The sequence below is a fragment of the Aquila chrysaetos genome, chromosome 8, assembly GCF_900496995.4.
Source record: "Aquila chrysaetos chrysaetos chromosome 8, bAquChr1.4, whole genome shotgun sequence".
Taxonomy (NCBI): Eukaryota; Metazoa; Chordata; class Aves; order Accipitriformes; family Accipitridae; genus Aquila; species Aquila chrysaetos.
This window is the reverse complement of record NC_044011.1, coordinates 22,930,878-22,945,338: the sequence shown is the minus strand read 5'-3', so window position 1 is coordinate 22,945,338 and position 14,461 is coordinate 22,930,878. Positions and strand designations below refer to the sequence as shown.

The 14,461-nt window shown below is 44.0% G+C and overlaps 1 protein-coding gene across 2 annotated transcripts in view; it reads right to left on the bottom strand.

Moving 5' to 3' along the window:
• Positions 1–1,218: 1,218 nt before the first annotated feature.
• The window catches only part of SLC2A12 (solute carrier family 2 member 12), a 35,037-nt gene continuing 21,794 nt past the window's right edge, over positions 1,219–14,461 (bottom strand). Inside the window, exons 3-5 of one of the 2 annotated variants that reach the window (XM_030023298.2) lie at positions 8,359–8,481; positions 6,028–6,160; positions 1,219–4,133 (exon numbers count right to left, since the gene is read on the bottom strand). In XM_030023298.2, the coding sequence (XP_029879158.1) occupies positions 4,037–4,133; positions 6,028–6,160; positions 8,359–8,481 (353 nt within the window). In that variant the 3' untranslated portion in view covers positions 1,219–4,036. The remainder of the gene's footprint in view (positions 4,134–6,027; positions 6,161–8,358; positions 8,482–14,461) is intronic. The other variant, XM_030023299.2, reaches the window with a different exon arrangement.

The window sequence follows — 14,461 nt, the reverse complement described above, 5'->3', positions numbered from 1 at the left end:
AGATCTGGGACAAATTTTTTTGTGGAGATGCAGGAATGTGATTTGTAAGACGTGTCCCTTTTTTCCCTTGTATTTTCATAGTTGATGAGGTTGTGATTGCCAGTTCTATGTCATCAGATGTGCAGGCTTTGTTATAAAAGACCAGTACAATCAGGGCTACAATTATAGGGCTATATAGGGCTAAGTCTGTAGGACTACAATTAAGACTATAGCTGATAATGATTTAAAATGCCCTTGACTGCAGCATCATCACCTTTTGGAGGTATCTGAAGCTATTATGGTCTCTGCAGTTAAACCAGTGTTGGAGCTATGCCTTATTCAGAAAGATGGTATTTTTACTTACTTGTGTATGCACTAAATAGCTGCACATGGGGAAAGTTTAGAAGAGCTCGCAATGAACCCAAAACCTGTAAGGTGGGGAGACAATTTCTGTGGTATTCTCTGCGTTAAATTTATTTTTGCAAGAACACTCACAAAATTTACTACAGCAGAGGTGTGTTTGGAAAGCTGCAATGCTGACAAAGATTTTGCAGAAGCTTCTTTCACTAAATGTGATATAATAGAAATTGTAAGCTGGTATGGGCTTGGACTGCATGTGCAAAAGGTCTGCTATCTAGAGGCAATTATCAAAAAACAGTACCAGCCAGAGCAAATGGGGATGATATTGGAAATGTGGGTAATGCACTACCTGGTAAAGTCACAGATCAGGAAATGGATGAATTTCCTGTAATATAGTCGTATTAAAAATACATTATATTACTTGATTTAATCTCAGGCACTTGTTAGTATAAGAATGATGTTGGTAAACTAACGGCATACTTGAAGACTACCCAGAGTCACCTTAATATTTCTTCTTCTGAAGCTGATTTAGTAGAACGCATGATACTGATAACTGTCCTCCAGCCTAAACATGAAGCGGGTGGGGAGATTTCAGTAGACATCAATGCTAAAAAACTGAGGAAGGTACTAACATGCAGAAACCCAGAAAATGGTGGGTTTGGACTCTGTTTTTTGACAAGATCATTTTACAAGTGTTCAGAACTGACAGTGGAATGTATAGGTTTTATAAAAAGAAAATACCACTGTTGATCTAAGAGAAAAGCTTTACAGTATTAGCAGGTCCACCTGCAGCCCTTTGCGGGCACTTGAGAAGTTCTAGTTTCTTCAACAAATGCTTGCCAGGCTTCCAGGCTTGACACATACTCATTATGCAACACATGGCACCGACCACGTATCCCATGTTTTATTATTCTTTCCATTTCAGTAATAGAATGTGGTGTTTTCTCTAGCAAGAAGGCATCGGTATTTTTCAAAACTATTCTTTGCTTGAGCGTACTATGGTTAAAAAAAAAAATGAAATTCAGGCTGTGTATCAGAATGTGATCTGATCCCAAAAGCACAAAAATCAGGATGCTGAACTGAGCATTCCAAATACCCCCCCCCCAAAAAAAAAACCCAAACCCAAATTAAAAAAACCACCAAATCCTGTAGGTTTTGGCCACGTCCTGGTTCTTCTCTCCCACTGCTCCAAACCCAGCTCTCCAGCTCTTCCTGTTTGACACTGCTATGAAACTTTTACGTGGCTGAGCTCTAATACATTTGGCATCCTTTTCCTGACTATTTGTAGAAGTTACAGGAATACTCTTACCTTTGCCAATTCCTGCTGCTGCAGCGTGGAGTGAACTGTTCCTGCTGCGGTCAGGGAAGCACAATGAGGCTCTTTGCTATGGGCTGTCTCCCGTGCAGGGACCTCTTCTCCTAGCCTGTTATGGTCAATATTGGAACTGTAGACCTCAAACAAAATTCTAAGCAGGTCTTCAATTCTTATTGCAAAATTCAAAGGAACAGAATCCAAAGTTTTCCATGTCTGTGGAATAGATGGAAGCACCCGAGATCCAGGGTGGAATTTTAGCTTGGGATGGGAACCTGCCAATTCCCCACAGGGAATGAGAGCAAAAGGCTTCCAAGCTTACTGCTTCTGATGGGGCCTTCAGTCTGAGTCACCTACATCTCAGGTGTACAGCCCCACTGTCTGTCCGTGTGTCCTGGGTGTACTTGGTCTCTCGTTGCTTATAGACTATGTCAAAAGGGCTCACATGGACCCTTATGAGAAGATTTTACTTAATCTTTGGTACGTTGTGTATGCCAAAAACTGCACCTTGCTGAGCCTTATGCATACTATGATAAGAATCCCTGAATGCAGCCTGATCTCATAGTGCCCACGAGGTTATTGTGAGGACTGCTGGCTCTAAGATCAGGACAGAGAAAATAAGGCAGCCATAAGCTGACCTGCTAGCCAGTGGCCTAGCAAGTAAGTGTTTTGCTTGTTTTAGATTACATGGGATCTGCATAGTTAAAAATCCTGCATTGTGATAACTATTTACCTGACCTTTGTACCAAAGTCCAACAGGTTTTGATATTGGTTCCCTTAAAGCTTACGATACAAGAAGGTTGTGGTACAGACTTGGCCAGTAGGTTGCCAACCTGAGGTAGCTAAATTTCCAGTGACTCCTGGCAAACCATGTCCGTGGCTTCAATAGTTTCTTTTCAGGTTTTGAACACATGCTCACTGTCTGAATAGATGTGCTCCTATAAATTTACAGCGTCAGTACCTAGAAGTGTGACCATGTAAGAATCTGATCAGAACTGATCCGCTCTGCTCAGAAGTAAAACTTTACCTAGATCAGGAAGTTACCGTTCCTTCAGTGCAGGACACAGTCATGTGGTTTTTATGCTATGTGACAGCAAATAAAGTGGGATCATGTGCTTAGTTTGAAGTAGTATCTGCACTCCAGCTGACAGTGTCAGTCTTGCTTCCTCAATTAAATGCTGGAAGAAATGCCACTGTGTGGCTGCTGAGACAGCCGGCATGCTTTTTTCTTTAAACAAAGAACCATTTATTTATCTGCTAATAAATATTTATCTACTGATCATTCTAAAAAAATCTATTAACCTTCTAAGAAAAAAAGACCTACATTCTTTGATGGGAGCCATACAGATAACCCTTTGTAGAGGCTTGTTGAGTAATTCAGGATACACTTGCTCAGCAATAACCAAGAATTGGATGTAATTTATGATTTGCAGTGATTACAGTTTCTGAACTCCCTTTGTGCTGCCCTGTACCACACAATTCTCGCTTTCTGAATCCAAAAGTCAAAGTCTAGTGTGCCCTGTGTTGAGAAATAGAATGATTTTGGCATCAACTCTTGTACTGCCAGCTTCTAACTTTCCTGGGACTGGGAAGCCAAAGAAATCCTATCTCCTCTTCTGTAAGGCCATCCTCAGTCTCGAGTAATTGATTATGCAAATGTCCCCCCATTAAACAATTTGACTGTGGTTTTTCTGAGGAGTATTTCCTAGGTCACTGAATCCTGGCCCTCCCAGGAAACTGTATGTAAAGTTCCTCTTAGAAGCTGAGCATGCTCTGTGTTATAAATAATTAAGTTCTGATGAACAAGATCCTTTTTTCAAGTCTTGTTAAGCTGAAGCCTATATTAATTTGTAAACAGTTCATACCCGGTTGCTTTGCACTAACATCATCCTTTACACTCCACAGTTGTCCATTTTTGCTCCATAGTGTTGTCTTCCCTAATACACTGACAGAGCATTGTTAACCCTTTTCAGCCCCCTTTTTCTAGGCTAAACAGAGCTGTCTTTGGTGGGCTCCTCCTGTGAGACTCTTCCTTCTCCTTGGCACCCCAAACGTTCTTTGAACTCTTGTTGAATAGGGCTAACTAGAATTGTGCACAATATCCCAATGTCCGTTCACCTCCTGCAGGTAAGAGGTGAGTAACCTCAGGGGAGATGAGGGCTGGTGGTTTGAAACAGAGGGAGCCTAGCCTTCCAGTAAGTTATAAACTACAACGATCTTTAATGTTGGCTGTAAACTGCCACTGAAAGAAGCTCTACTAAGAAACGAAAGAGAGACTATCGTGCGTGTAATAAAGATACCAAATGTCCCATCAGAGCGTGAGCATCGCTGAACTTTTTTTTTTTAATCAGTCTTTTGGTGAAGGCTGCTTGGATTGCCCCGGGTCTAGTAGAGCTGCTCTTTCTCTCTCTTGGCAAGTTCCACCGGCACCAGTTTCTCTCTGCGCTGGCTCATCCAGCACAAGGGGGTCTTCACGTATTTCCTGGAGAAGCCAAAAAACCCACAGAGGTTTGCCACGGAGCACAGCTGGCTGAGCGCTCGCCCCGCTGCATGCGCCCGCCCCCGAGGGCAGGGGTGTCCGGCAGGACAGCTCTGCAGGCGGAGCACGGCCGGGCGAACCCCCCGACCGGCCCGGCCCCGGGGGTGCTCCGCCGGCCCGCCGCGCTTCCCCGCCTGCCCGCGCGGGGGCGGCCCCGCCGCACGCTGCTCCCGGCCCCGGCCGCGGCCCCGGCTGGATTTACGTCTTTCTTTAAAGAGGAGGGAGGGAAGGAGGGAGGGAGGGGAGGAGAGGGGAAGGAGGGAGGGAGGGGGGAGCCCGCGGCGGGACGACCAGAAACGCCAGTTTCTCAGTCCGGGAGGCAGTGACCGCTGCGAGGGAGAGCCCGGGGGCTCCGGCAGCGCCATTAGCTCCGGGCTTTCTGCACTGGCATAATTGCTCTTAATTAGCCCGTACACAACCTCCTCCAAGCCTGGCTGAGGTGCAGCGTACCCTTTAGAAAAAAAAAATATTCTCTGGTAATCTAAAAACCCCAAAATACAGGATGACCCATCGCACTAGGCTGTTCACACGTTAATTACTTCCGCTGTCGAAAAGTATGTCTCTTATTTTCAGTTTGAATATTTCTACCCGTGCCTTCAAGCCTTTTTCTCTGGGTGTCACTCGTCTTGCCGACGGGCAGCGGCCTGCTGGCGGGCTCTCGGCAGGGAGAGAGTGAAGGAGCCTCCGTTTCCCCATCAAGCCTGGGTGTGCGGAGGGCCCGGGGGATGCTGCCTCCCCTGTAGCAGCGTGCCACCAGCTGTGGTGAGGCCTGACTCTCACCTCAAGCCATCAGCCCTGCAAAAATTTGGTCTACTAAATCGTTTTCCCTGTCATTTCTTTATCCTTTTATTCATTATGCCAATAACTTCCGAAATGAGCCCAAAACAGCAAGTAGCTGCTGTAGAGCAGCTCTTTGCACAGACCAGGAGGGTGCTGCATTTTAAACACCAGGGCTGCTTAGTTTTTGGGGTTTTGTTTTTTGTTTGTTTTTTTTTTAATGGCCAAAACCAACTGAAAAGACTGGGTCCAGTAGCAAAATGACAGTAAAAATTGCCAGTTAATTTATGGTCGATGACACCTGCATTTGGAGATTGTAAGTAAACAGCATTTGTATCAGCAGACCGTTCAATTCTGTTCTCCAAATTGCTGTGCTACTTTTGTCGAAAGTATATAATTCCAAGGGCCACCCTACTTCTGGGGGTTGAGAAAAGACAAGTAGACTCCAAAGACACAAAACCAGTCAGAATGGGTCATATTAAAGGAGCCAGCACGTGGCATTCACGTCACCAACACTCTCTCCCTCTCATTGCTCTTCTACTCTTTTTATCTGGTGAGGTGAGGACACGAAACTCATGCTAGAAGAACCTTTTTTGGGTATCAGCTCATAGAGTCTACAGAGCCACAGGACTCAGTAAATGCACCAAAAAATGCCCATCTAGAAGAGCTATCAAAACTCACACAGGGCCTTGAAGTATTTGCGATAGAGCCTCTTTCCTTCCCTTTTTCTGCATGCAAACCAAGACACACAGCCCTAAATGTGAGAACACAGTTACCCTCCTCTCCAGGAATGCCAGTCAGCAAAAGTGCAGGGGAGCCAGGTCTGGCTGCAGGTGTTTCTCACAGTGGTGCTGGAAACCACCATCCCTTTAGGGCCAGTCTTTCAGCACCAACAAAATGTTTGCTTGGCCACTCAGATGAACACGTACAAAGCTCAAACCTTGAGAGAATCTGATTTTTCCAGAAAAAAACAGCGTAGTTTCCTTTCTTTTAGCATATGGCACTGAAAGGCTTTGTCCCTCTGGCACCTGGGGGATGCGGTCACAGGCTCGGTACTTACTGTTTAGCTAGTTCCATGGATATTTGCTCCAAAGAGCATCCTTTTGTCTCTGGTATAAACACAATAACAAAAGCCAGGGATGCTAGGCTCATTATTGTGTAAATGAAGCACACCCAGGACAAGCCAATGAGCTCTACAAAGGAAGAAAACATGGGGTTTTTTAAATTTTCAAATATTATAATTTTTTTCTGTTGCCATTATTTTTATAGGATACAGCCCCTAATGCACAGGAAAGTTAGAAAGAAGCTAGGCTGTTATTCTTGGCTCACTTATTTGTGCCTGGCCATAATTTGAAAAAGAAGAGTGGTTTCGCTTTTTCTAATACTCCTTATGAAAGAAAACTGATGAGCCCATATTGACCCATTTAGCATGAACCTATTGATTTATTTTGCTTGTGGTCACTCTAGATGAAACAGTAAGTAGCCATTGTTACTGGTTTGTGCAAAGGCACCGGGGGTCACAAGCACCTCAAATTTCCACCTGTGTCTGGTTTTGTTGCACATTCTTTCATGGAGCAAAACCAAGCGTTTTTCACACTGTTGCAGTTGTTTCCACCTAATCTTCCCTGCCTGTCAGTTCCCAGCATTTCCACTGCAAGTCCTGCGCCAGAAAGGGATCCAAGAGCGAACTCCTAATGGGGCCAGCCGAGAACTAGTGGTTTTCTGAGCCTACAGTCCAGGGGCAGGTAGGTCCTCAGGCTGAGGGATGCACTCTACAGCCCCTGGGAAGTAAAGCATATATAAACCCAACAGGCTGCTGCAGCCCCCTTAGCCCTTTTCCCTGCTAAAACTAAGCTGGACAGTTGAGACGTGTCAGTTGTGTCGTGAGCTAAAAATTGCAGCTGAAGCTGCTAATCCAGCCAGTTATCTTCTGCATCAGACACCTCAGTGCAGGTGCTGCTGGCCACCGTGCCCTCCACCTGTATTCATCTGTAGACAGAATTTCCAATTCTGCCTTTCTGCTGTAGACTAGGAACGCATATTTGCTTGTAGTTACACTTTCATAAATCCAGATTAGACCCAGCTAAGCCAATAGAGTCACTGCAGCTTTACACTCATTGAAACTGAGACCAGACTAATGGCTACGTGTGCATTAACAAGTAATGGGAGGGGATCTTCAGGTGAAACAGTTGATGCTGGGGACCTGAGGTATGCACTATCTGGTTTCGGGAACATTTCCTTAGGAAGAGCTTTAGTCTGGTCCAAGGACTGAGCAAGTCTTGGCAGCTGGAGTGCATTCACTGAATTTTCCGGTTTGGTTTTGTCCAAAAGCTTGTGTAGTTCCAGAGGGCAGTTCTATGATGCAAACCAAAGTGCAGGGAGTGGGGACAACTGGATGATTTGCTTCTGAAGAGGACCCTTGATCTCACTGAAGTGCTAGTGTGGACACAATGAGTTTGACCTGGCATATTTTTCCTAGTTTTAATCAGGATAGTACTCAGGGCTTTTTCTCTCTCTCTCTTTTTTTTTTTTCTTTTTAAGAAAAGAAAACGCCAATGTAAAACCTATTTTAGTCACAGATCACAGTCATTTTTGAATCTGTCTCAAAATGCTTCTAACAGGATGAAAACCACCTCGACTTTTTGTGGGTTGATTGCTTGCCTCCAGTGGAGAGTAATGTAGAGTTGAACAAAACCTGGAATTTCTGTTCCCTTATATATTTTTATTTTCAGCACATATTTTCCTCAGAATAAGACTGAAAACTAAAATTTGCAAAACTTCTTATGAAATAAAATTAGAAAAAAATATTTGCCAATCAATGAATTTCAACATCAGCATTTAACTTTTTCCCTTGTTGATCATCATATTATGAGTTACTATATGGTAGTCCACTTTCTCACATTAAAACATGAAACACTTTTACCTTACAAAGATACCTTTTTCTAAAGGAAATTTTCTCAAAGCCAGGACTTTCCTGTGAAAAGGAATGATTTCAATGGGATTGTCTTTAAAAATGTTTGATCAGAAAAGCTGCGGTCTGATCTAGAGCAGAACTTCCATTGAATTCAGAAGATGCAGGACTAAATCCTAACTATTATGTGTTTTCAACCTACTAAGGCAATGGTGTTTTTAAGAGCTGGGGTTCACAGCCTATGGAGTTGATGTGCAAGGCGCTCTGATAGCCAGCACCGTGAGGCTGTAATTACTAGCCCAAACTTAGAAAGATGTGGTGGAAACAGTGAAGTTACACTAACAAACAGCACCTAAATGGAGATCCGAATTTGGCTGCTGGGGCATCACGGCTGCAATTTTAGCAATGTTGTTTGTATAGGAAAGATTCATTTTGCCCACTAGGAGAATATAAGCTTGGAAGGACACAGAGAAATCTTACCAGTTACAGTCAAAAATGTCAAGGAGATGAGGAGATTTATACCCCAGTTCATGCTAGATGTCAAAGCCATGGCCCGTCCTCTGATCCCGCCAGGGAAAATTTCACTCAGAACCAGCCAGGACACTGAAATAGAAGGGAAAAAAAAAAAAAAAAAAAGGATGTTGTCTTCGAAAGGGTGGCTTTCCTTGCTGTAAATTTAGGTAGTTCATGAATTCAGGTGAGCCCACCTGAAAGAATAAGGCGATATTCAGGGATGTTAGGTTTGGGGGTGGCCCAAGCCCTGGAGGACCACCCACGCTCTGCCAGCAGTGTGTGCAGCAGTCAGCACCACCCTGCGGCACCATCCCTGCCCAAGCGAGTGGTGGGTGGCACCGATGACAGGCAGCACCAGCACGCACGGAACCGGGGAAGTCAGCTCTGACTGCACATCTCTGTATGAAAGGGAGCTCTGACTAAGTAACTCTCAAGTGATATAACACTAATGGAAGTGGGGCAGCAAACCAAAGTAATCTTCAGCCTCAGAGCAGCACTGTGCGTTTATGCCACCTTATAAATCAACCTGCCACACTGAAGCAGGTTTGCTATCCCAGCTCGCCGCTCCATATAAATGAGATTGCTGAGGTATAAATGGAGAGGGCCTGATTTTTTGCTCTTTCATATCACACACACCACAGGTGATCTAAATGCTGGTGTTGCTAGCCCCCAAAAACAAATTCAGACATGAAGAGCTAGCTGTGTAACCACCTTTATAGTAAGAGAAAAAAAAGGAAAAAAAAAAAAGACACTATATTTCTGTACCATTCCTGGTTATTAGAAAACAGGAAAAAAACCCCTCCACCTTCCTCTTGTTCATAAGCACAATGCATTAGCAAGAGGTTGCTGCGTGGAGAGGTTGTGGGTTAGCAGACGACCAGCACAAGAGCAGAGAGGTACACGTGGATGAACTGTGTCTTCAGACCCTTGAACGTGGCCATTATAAATTGCTCCTCTGTGATGTTGTTTCTGCAAAACAACAAACGGGAGTTTCCTCAAGACACTCGCACTGGGCAGTCTTAAAGTTACATTTTAAAAATAGGCTCCTGTACGTGTGAGTATGTATCATGCTGCAATATCCCTTCGAATGCTTGTAGGATTCCTGTACTGGTAAAGCTAGAAAAAAGTGCTGTGGAAGGAGACTAGAAAGGACCAGCTGAAAGGGGAAAAAAAACCCCTGAGCCTTGAGTCGACAGAGCAGATTTGAGCAAACTCTAGATTTCTTTGTACCACAGATTTGAATTCAATAATGTTTTCTGGAGCAGGCACAGATTTCTTTTTTTTTTTTTTTTTTAATTTGTAAGGAAAAATATAAACAGCTTCACTCCCACAGTGGGAGTGACCTGGCAGAGTGGCGATTTTATTCCGGAGAATCAAGACCGCACTGCATAGCAGCCTAACACTGTTATGCATAGTCAAGTGGCGCACACAGTCGTAACACAGCCGCCGTGTCTAACAGCAGCCATAGAGAGGCTTTTTTTCTTTTTTTTCTGACTTGGATCACAGCAAAGTTTAACACACTCACTGCTGACAAGACAAACATTGCTCTAAAGAAATGCCCTGGGAATGTTCTGTGGGGTGTCTGCACACGAGGGGGGAGCAAAGAAGAAGAGAACTGGCTTCTCGAGCAGGTGTTTTTCCCTGCCAGGCCAGCAGCCCTGTGCCTGAGCACAGCCAGGCCCTGGCAATGATGGGGATCTCATGGTTGTATTTTGTCCCTCCTCAGCATCAGGGCTGTTGAAACCGGTATCGTTAGTCACAGCCTATACAACATGTCACGACAGGGAGTGCTAGCTGAAATGCAAAGCAGCAAGTAAGCGAGATGCAAAGGAGCCCTTCTGGGTGCTGCGTGCACAGCATCTCCATAGGATGGCCTGGCAGCCAGCCCTGAGCTCGGCTGGAAAAATGATTATACACTGAGACTGGCAAAGGGAATATTCATAGTCACATTAGACAGGATTAAAATGACGTTTGAAAGAATTCAAACCCGCTTTCTGCCGGTCATAAGCCAACCTCCAGGAATAAACTTTTTCTGTGGGTAGTTTGATCTGTATTTGCTTCTTCTAGAATCTTCTTGTGTTCAAGCAAGTTGCAGTGGCAGCTCAGAGGGGCACCGAGCGAGGAGGATCAAGTCCCATGCACTGACACGGCATCCCCACGAGGCTGGGCGAGCCCTGAGCTAGATGAGCTTCAGCAGCATTACGGGAACTGGGGGCTGGCTCACACCACAGCTGAAATGTGTGGCACTGGGGCAGCTCCAATATCATGCATTTTCCAAGGACGGACTGGCCCTTTCAGGCTAACTACAATTTATCTGGAGGTTTGAAACATACTGTTTTCCTGTTAAGAAACCAAAATACTTAAGGATCTGCATCAGCCCCAATAGTGGTTAGCTGCTCTTGTATCAACCAGTTAGTTAGTTCAGACAGATCCCACCAACACACCACGTCTGTTCTTCATGTCTGCTAATGGTAGCTACTTCCTCTGGCATGGCCCTGACCTCTGCTTAGCTGGCGAGGAGTGGATAGTCTTATTCCCCATGGAGAAAGAGCAGTTGTAGAAATCTGACACTTATTACAGTCTGTTTATTCCTTTCCCCAAGCTAAAGCAGCGATAACGATCGATTCTTTGCTTTTAGCACCTCGCTGGGATTGTTTTTACTATTTGTACATTTGCCAAAAAGCAGCAGCTGCTGTAGCTACGGCGGGGATGTGGCTTTTTCTTGGGGAGCCAGTAACTAGGTTCGGGCTCCCATTCATAATGACTGCTGCTACCTTGTACGCTGTGTGCACACAGTGCTGCAGAAATTTAACCTGCACGCTCCCGAAGTCACTGCAAGGTCAGCTATGTGCTCTGCCTTCACCAGCCTAAGCAGTGGCATTTTACAGGGGAAATCAGCCTATCCTTGAACAGAGGGTCCAAATACCGCCCCCCCCCCCCCCCCCCCATTTGCTGTGTAATCTAACATTATTTCAAAAAGATGCTGTGATAGTAACCACATTGCACACACTCAATACTTTTCAGTGTCTGCTCCGGCCACGCTTGGCTGGTGTTCGTGGAATGGATGGGAAAAAAGCTGATGCTCTCCAGGTCAGAGGTGGGTAAGAGATGAGGCTAAGGGCTCAGCATGAGTCTCTGTGCTAGATTCATCAACTGCGGGATTTGTTCATGCAGTGGCTGCAGGTAATAACTTTCCTTTGCTCACCTGCAGTGCGTTGTATGATGACAGCAGTTAAGAAAAATTGTACAGTTGAATGGCCTTTTATTATGGTACAATCTAGAGAAAAGAATACCCACTGCAAATGCAGAAGAAAATATTGCATTGGATCAGAAAGCTTAACTGTTTCATTAAATATTGCAGAAACTCGGTGCCCTGACATTCCTTGCCCAAGTAGGAAGAGCAGAGGATTCAGGTATACAAACAACCCCTTGACCAGGATGGTGACATTCACCTCTGAACAAGGTCACAGGGGCTGTAAAGGCAGAAAACAGAATAATAACTGAAGATTTCAGCTGCTCCAATTAAGGCTGAATAAATTGCATAATGGAGCACAGTGCTGGGACTACATTTTAGATACCATAGATGATGGTTTCTTTTAGCACTTTGCCTGATACTTAATGAGAGTAAAAGCCAATCTTGCTTCAGTGCTGAGCAGGGGTAGTTCAAGATGTAACTGTTACAAAGATACTCTGTTATATTGGTTATAACATTTCAAATTCAATATTCTTGTAGAAATGGAAGAGCCAAGAGCCTAGCACATTTTGTTTCAAAAGGAGAGCAGTATTAGAATAAGCCTTCTTTCTATAAAGAAATTAAAAAGACAATCAGGGTAAATGCTTCAGTGGTGTTATGGAAAATGTTTAAATTACTTGATTAGAGGCTTAAAATACACACACAACCAAATACAATAAAAAGAAATAGCTCAGCACAGATAAACAACTGAATGAAGCAAGCTGTTAGATACAGGAATATGCCTTCCATAAAGGTGTATGCTGTGTCCGAACAAAGAAAACACAGTATAATTGCTGAAAAGTTACTTGCAATACCATCATCAGGCAGCCAAGTATTTCGAGAGTCTGCTGGCTGAGAGGATGAGAGGCCAGGGATGGAGGAGGTGACACGTGCCAGCATTGAAGAAAACATTCCATGAAGATAGAGGAGGGTGTCACCCTGGTAGACTTCTGTACTGAGCTGCTGGCTGGAGCTAGGATAAAGCTAAGTAGTCTCAGCTGGAAGAAGGAAAAGAGGATATGTATAGTGTCTTGAGGAAGAGTTGTCTAGTTGTTGCTGCGGAAAGCTGTGTCTCTGAAAGAGTTAAGGAACATGGGGATTGAAATGAATGAGCCGCTGTGCTTTTCAGTTTCAGAGAGCTTTGGTGAACTGTCCTGGGATATAGATCAATAACTGTTTATAATAGGAAACAAAGGACAAGGCCAGTTTTCACAGTGGAAGGAGAGTACTAGATCTGCTCAGTATATTTCCAGATCTCTCAGGAAAGGGAGGTGAATGCAGGTGCAAAACTTACTGATGGTACAAAATTATTCAGGGTAATAAAAATGAAGAAGTATTATAAAGAATTGCAAAAGGATCTCAAAGTATTGAGTACTTTGAAAAGATGACCCATAAAATTCCTTATCCACACATGCAAAGTAACACGTAGGGAGAAAACCAGCCACCAGTACCCACACCGGCACGCCAGCACTGCTCAGGGCAGAAGTGCTGGAGCCGCTGTGGGTAGTTCAGGGACAGCATCAGCTCCCGCGAGGCAGAGGTCGTGGATGCAAACAGAGGCTTGGCAATTATTAGGAAGGGAACACTGAATATGCCACTGAGCATGCCTGTTGTGCCTCTGTATTTGTCATGTTGCATGCAGATTTGGTGAACTCAGAACTAGATGAGCCACGGAGAAAGGTATGTAATGGGCTCTGCAAAGAGCAATTAAACAGACGAGGACTCTTCAGCTTAGATAACGTGCAGCAGAGGGAAACAGAGCTGAAGTGGAGATGAACAAAGGAGAGGTTTTCATTACATTTTTAAAGGCACAAACCAGGAGAATCCAAGTGAAGTTACCAGGGTCAGCAGTTAGGTGAGGCAGGAGGACATGCTTTTTCAGACAATGCGTATTTTGACTATGGAACTCAGTTTCACAAGATAGTTCAGATGTGAAAAATATTAGTGGGTTAAAATGATTAAATGCTGGGTTAAATGATTAAATGGGTGTTAAAACATTATTTCTCTATATGTGTGGAAAAAGATACATTGAGAACCATTGTTCACAATAGTAAAAATAAATCCCCAACATTTTTCTTGAAGTTTCCTAAACTATGGATAGGCAGAAGGACATGCTGTGCATGCTACATGGGCCTTTTCCTATGTATTTTCCCTCAGCGTCTGCTACTGGCTGTTGTTGGAGGCAGGGTAACAGATTGATTGAGTGGCCCTTTTGTTTGAGCCAACATGGCCAACTTAATGAGCTTTGTATTTGGACCATAAGCAAAGAGATGTCTCAACCCCTTGTGTGATTTCTTCCTTACTTCCTTGCTTTACAGCTATGCAGTAAATAAAGAATAATATAAAAAAATTAACAGACTTACATCAGAGAAGCAGAAAAATCTGAGAATATCTGAGAAATACTGCAAGCTTGAGGTTACTCAACAGTCAAGTGAGGTACCTGAATAAAAAATGTCCTTGTTTTGACCTTATTCCTGCCAGGAGGCAGAAGCAAATTTGAAGCTGCTCAGCAGCTCTCATTAATGAAATATTAGGTTCCCTTGGTATTCATTTACTGTTTAGCATTTTTTTCCTTTCCTGTACCTGTATTGTGTGAGATCAAGTTCTTTATGGTGAGATTTAGAAAGCGGCCGTTGCAATACTTGAAAGAATTCAAGTTTTTGAGGTATAAACTCTGGAAAGAGATTAAGTGGACTTACAGCTTAGGAAGGAAGTAGGCAGAAGTATGTAAGACTTTGAAAGGGAGGACTGGGTTGTTAGCAACATGAGGTCTAAGGGAAGATAAGGAAGGGGTTATCCCACCTGTAATGCAGGCAGACCATCTAAGAACGTGTTAAC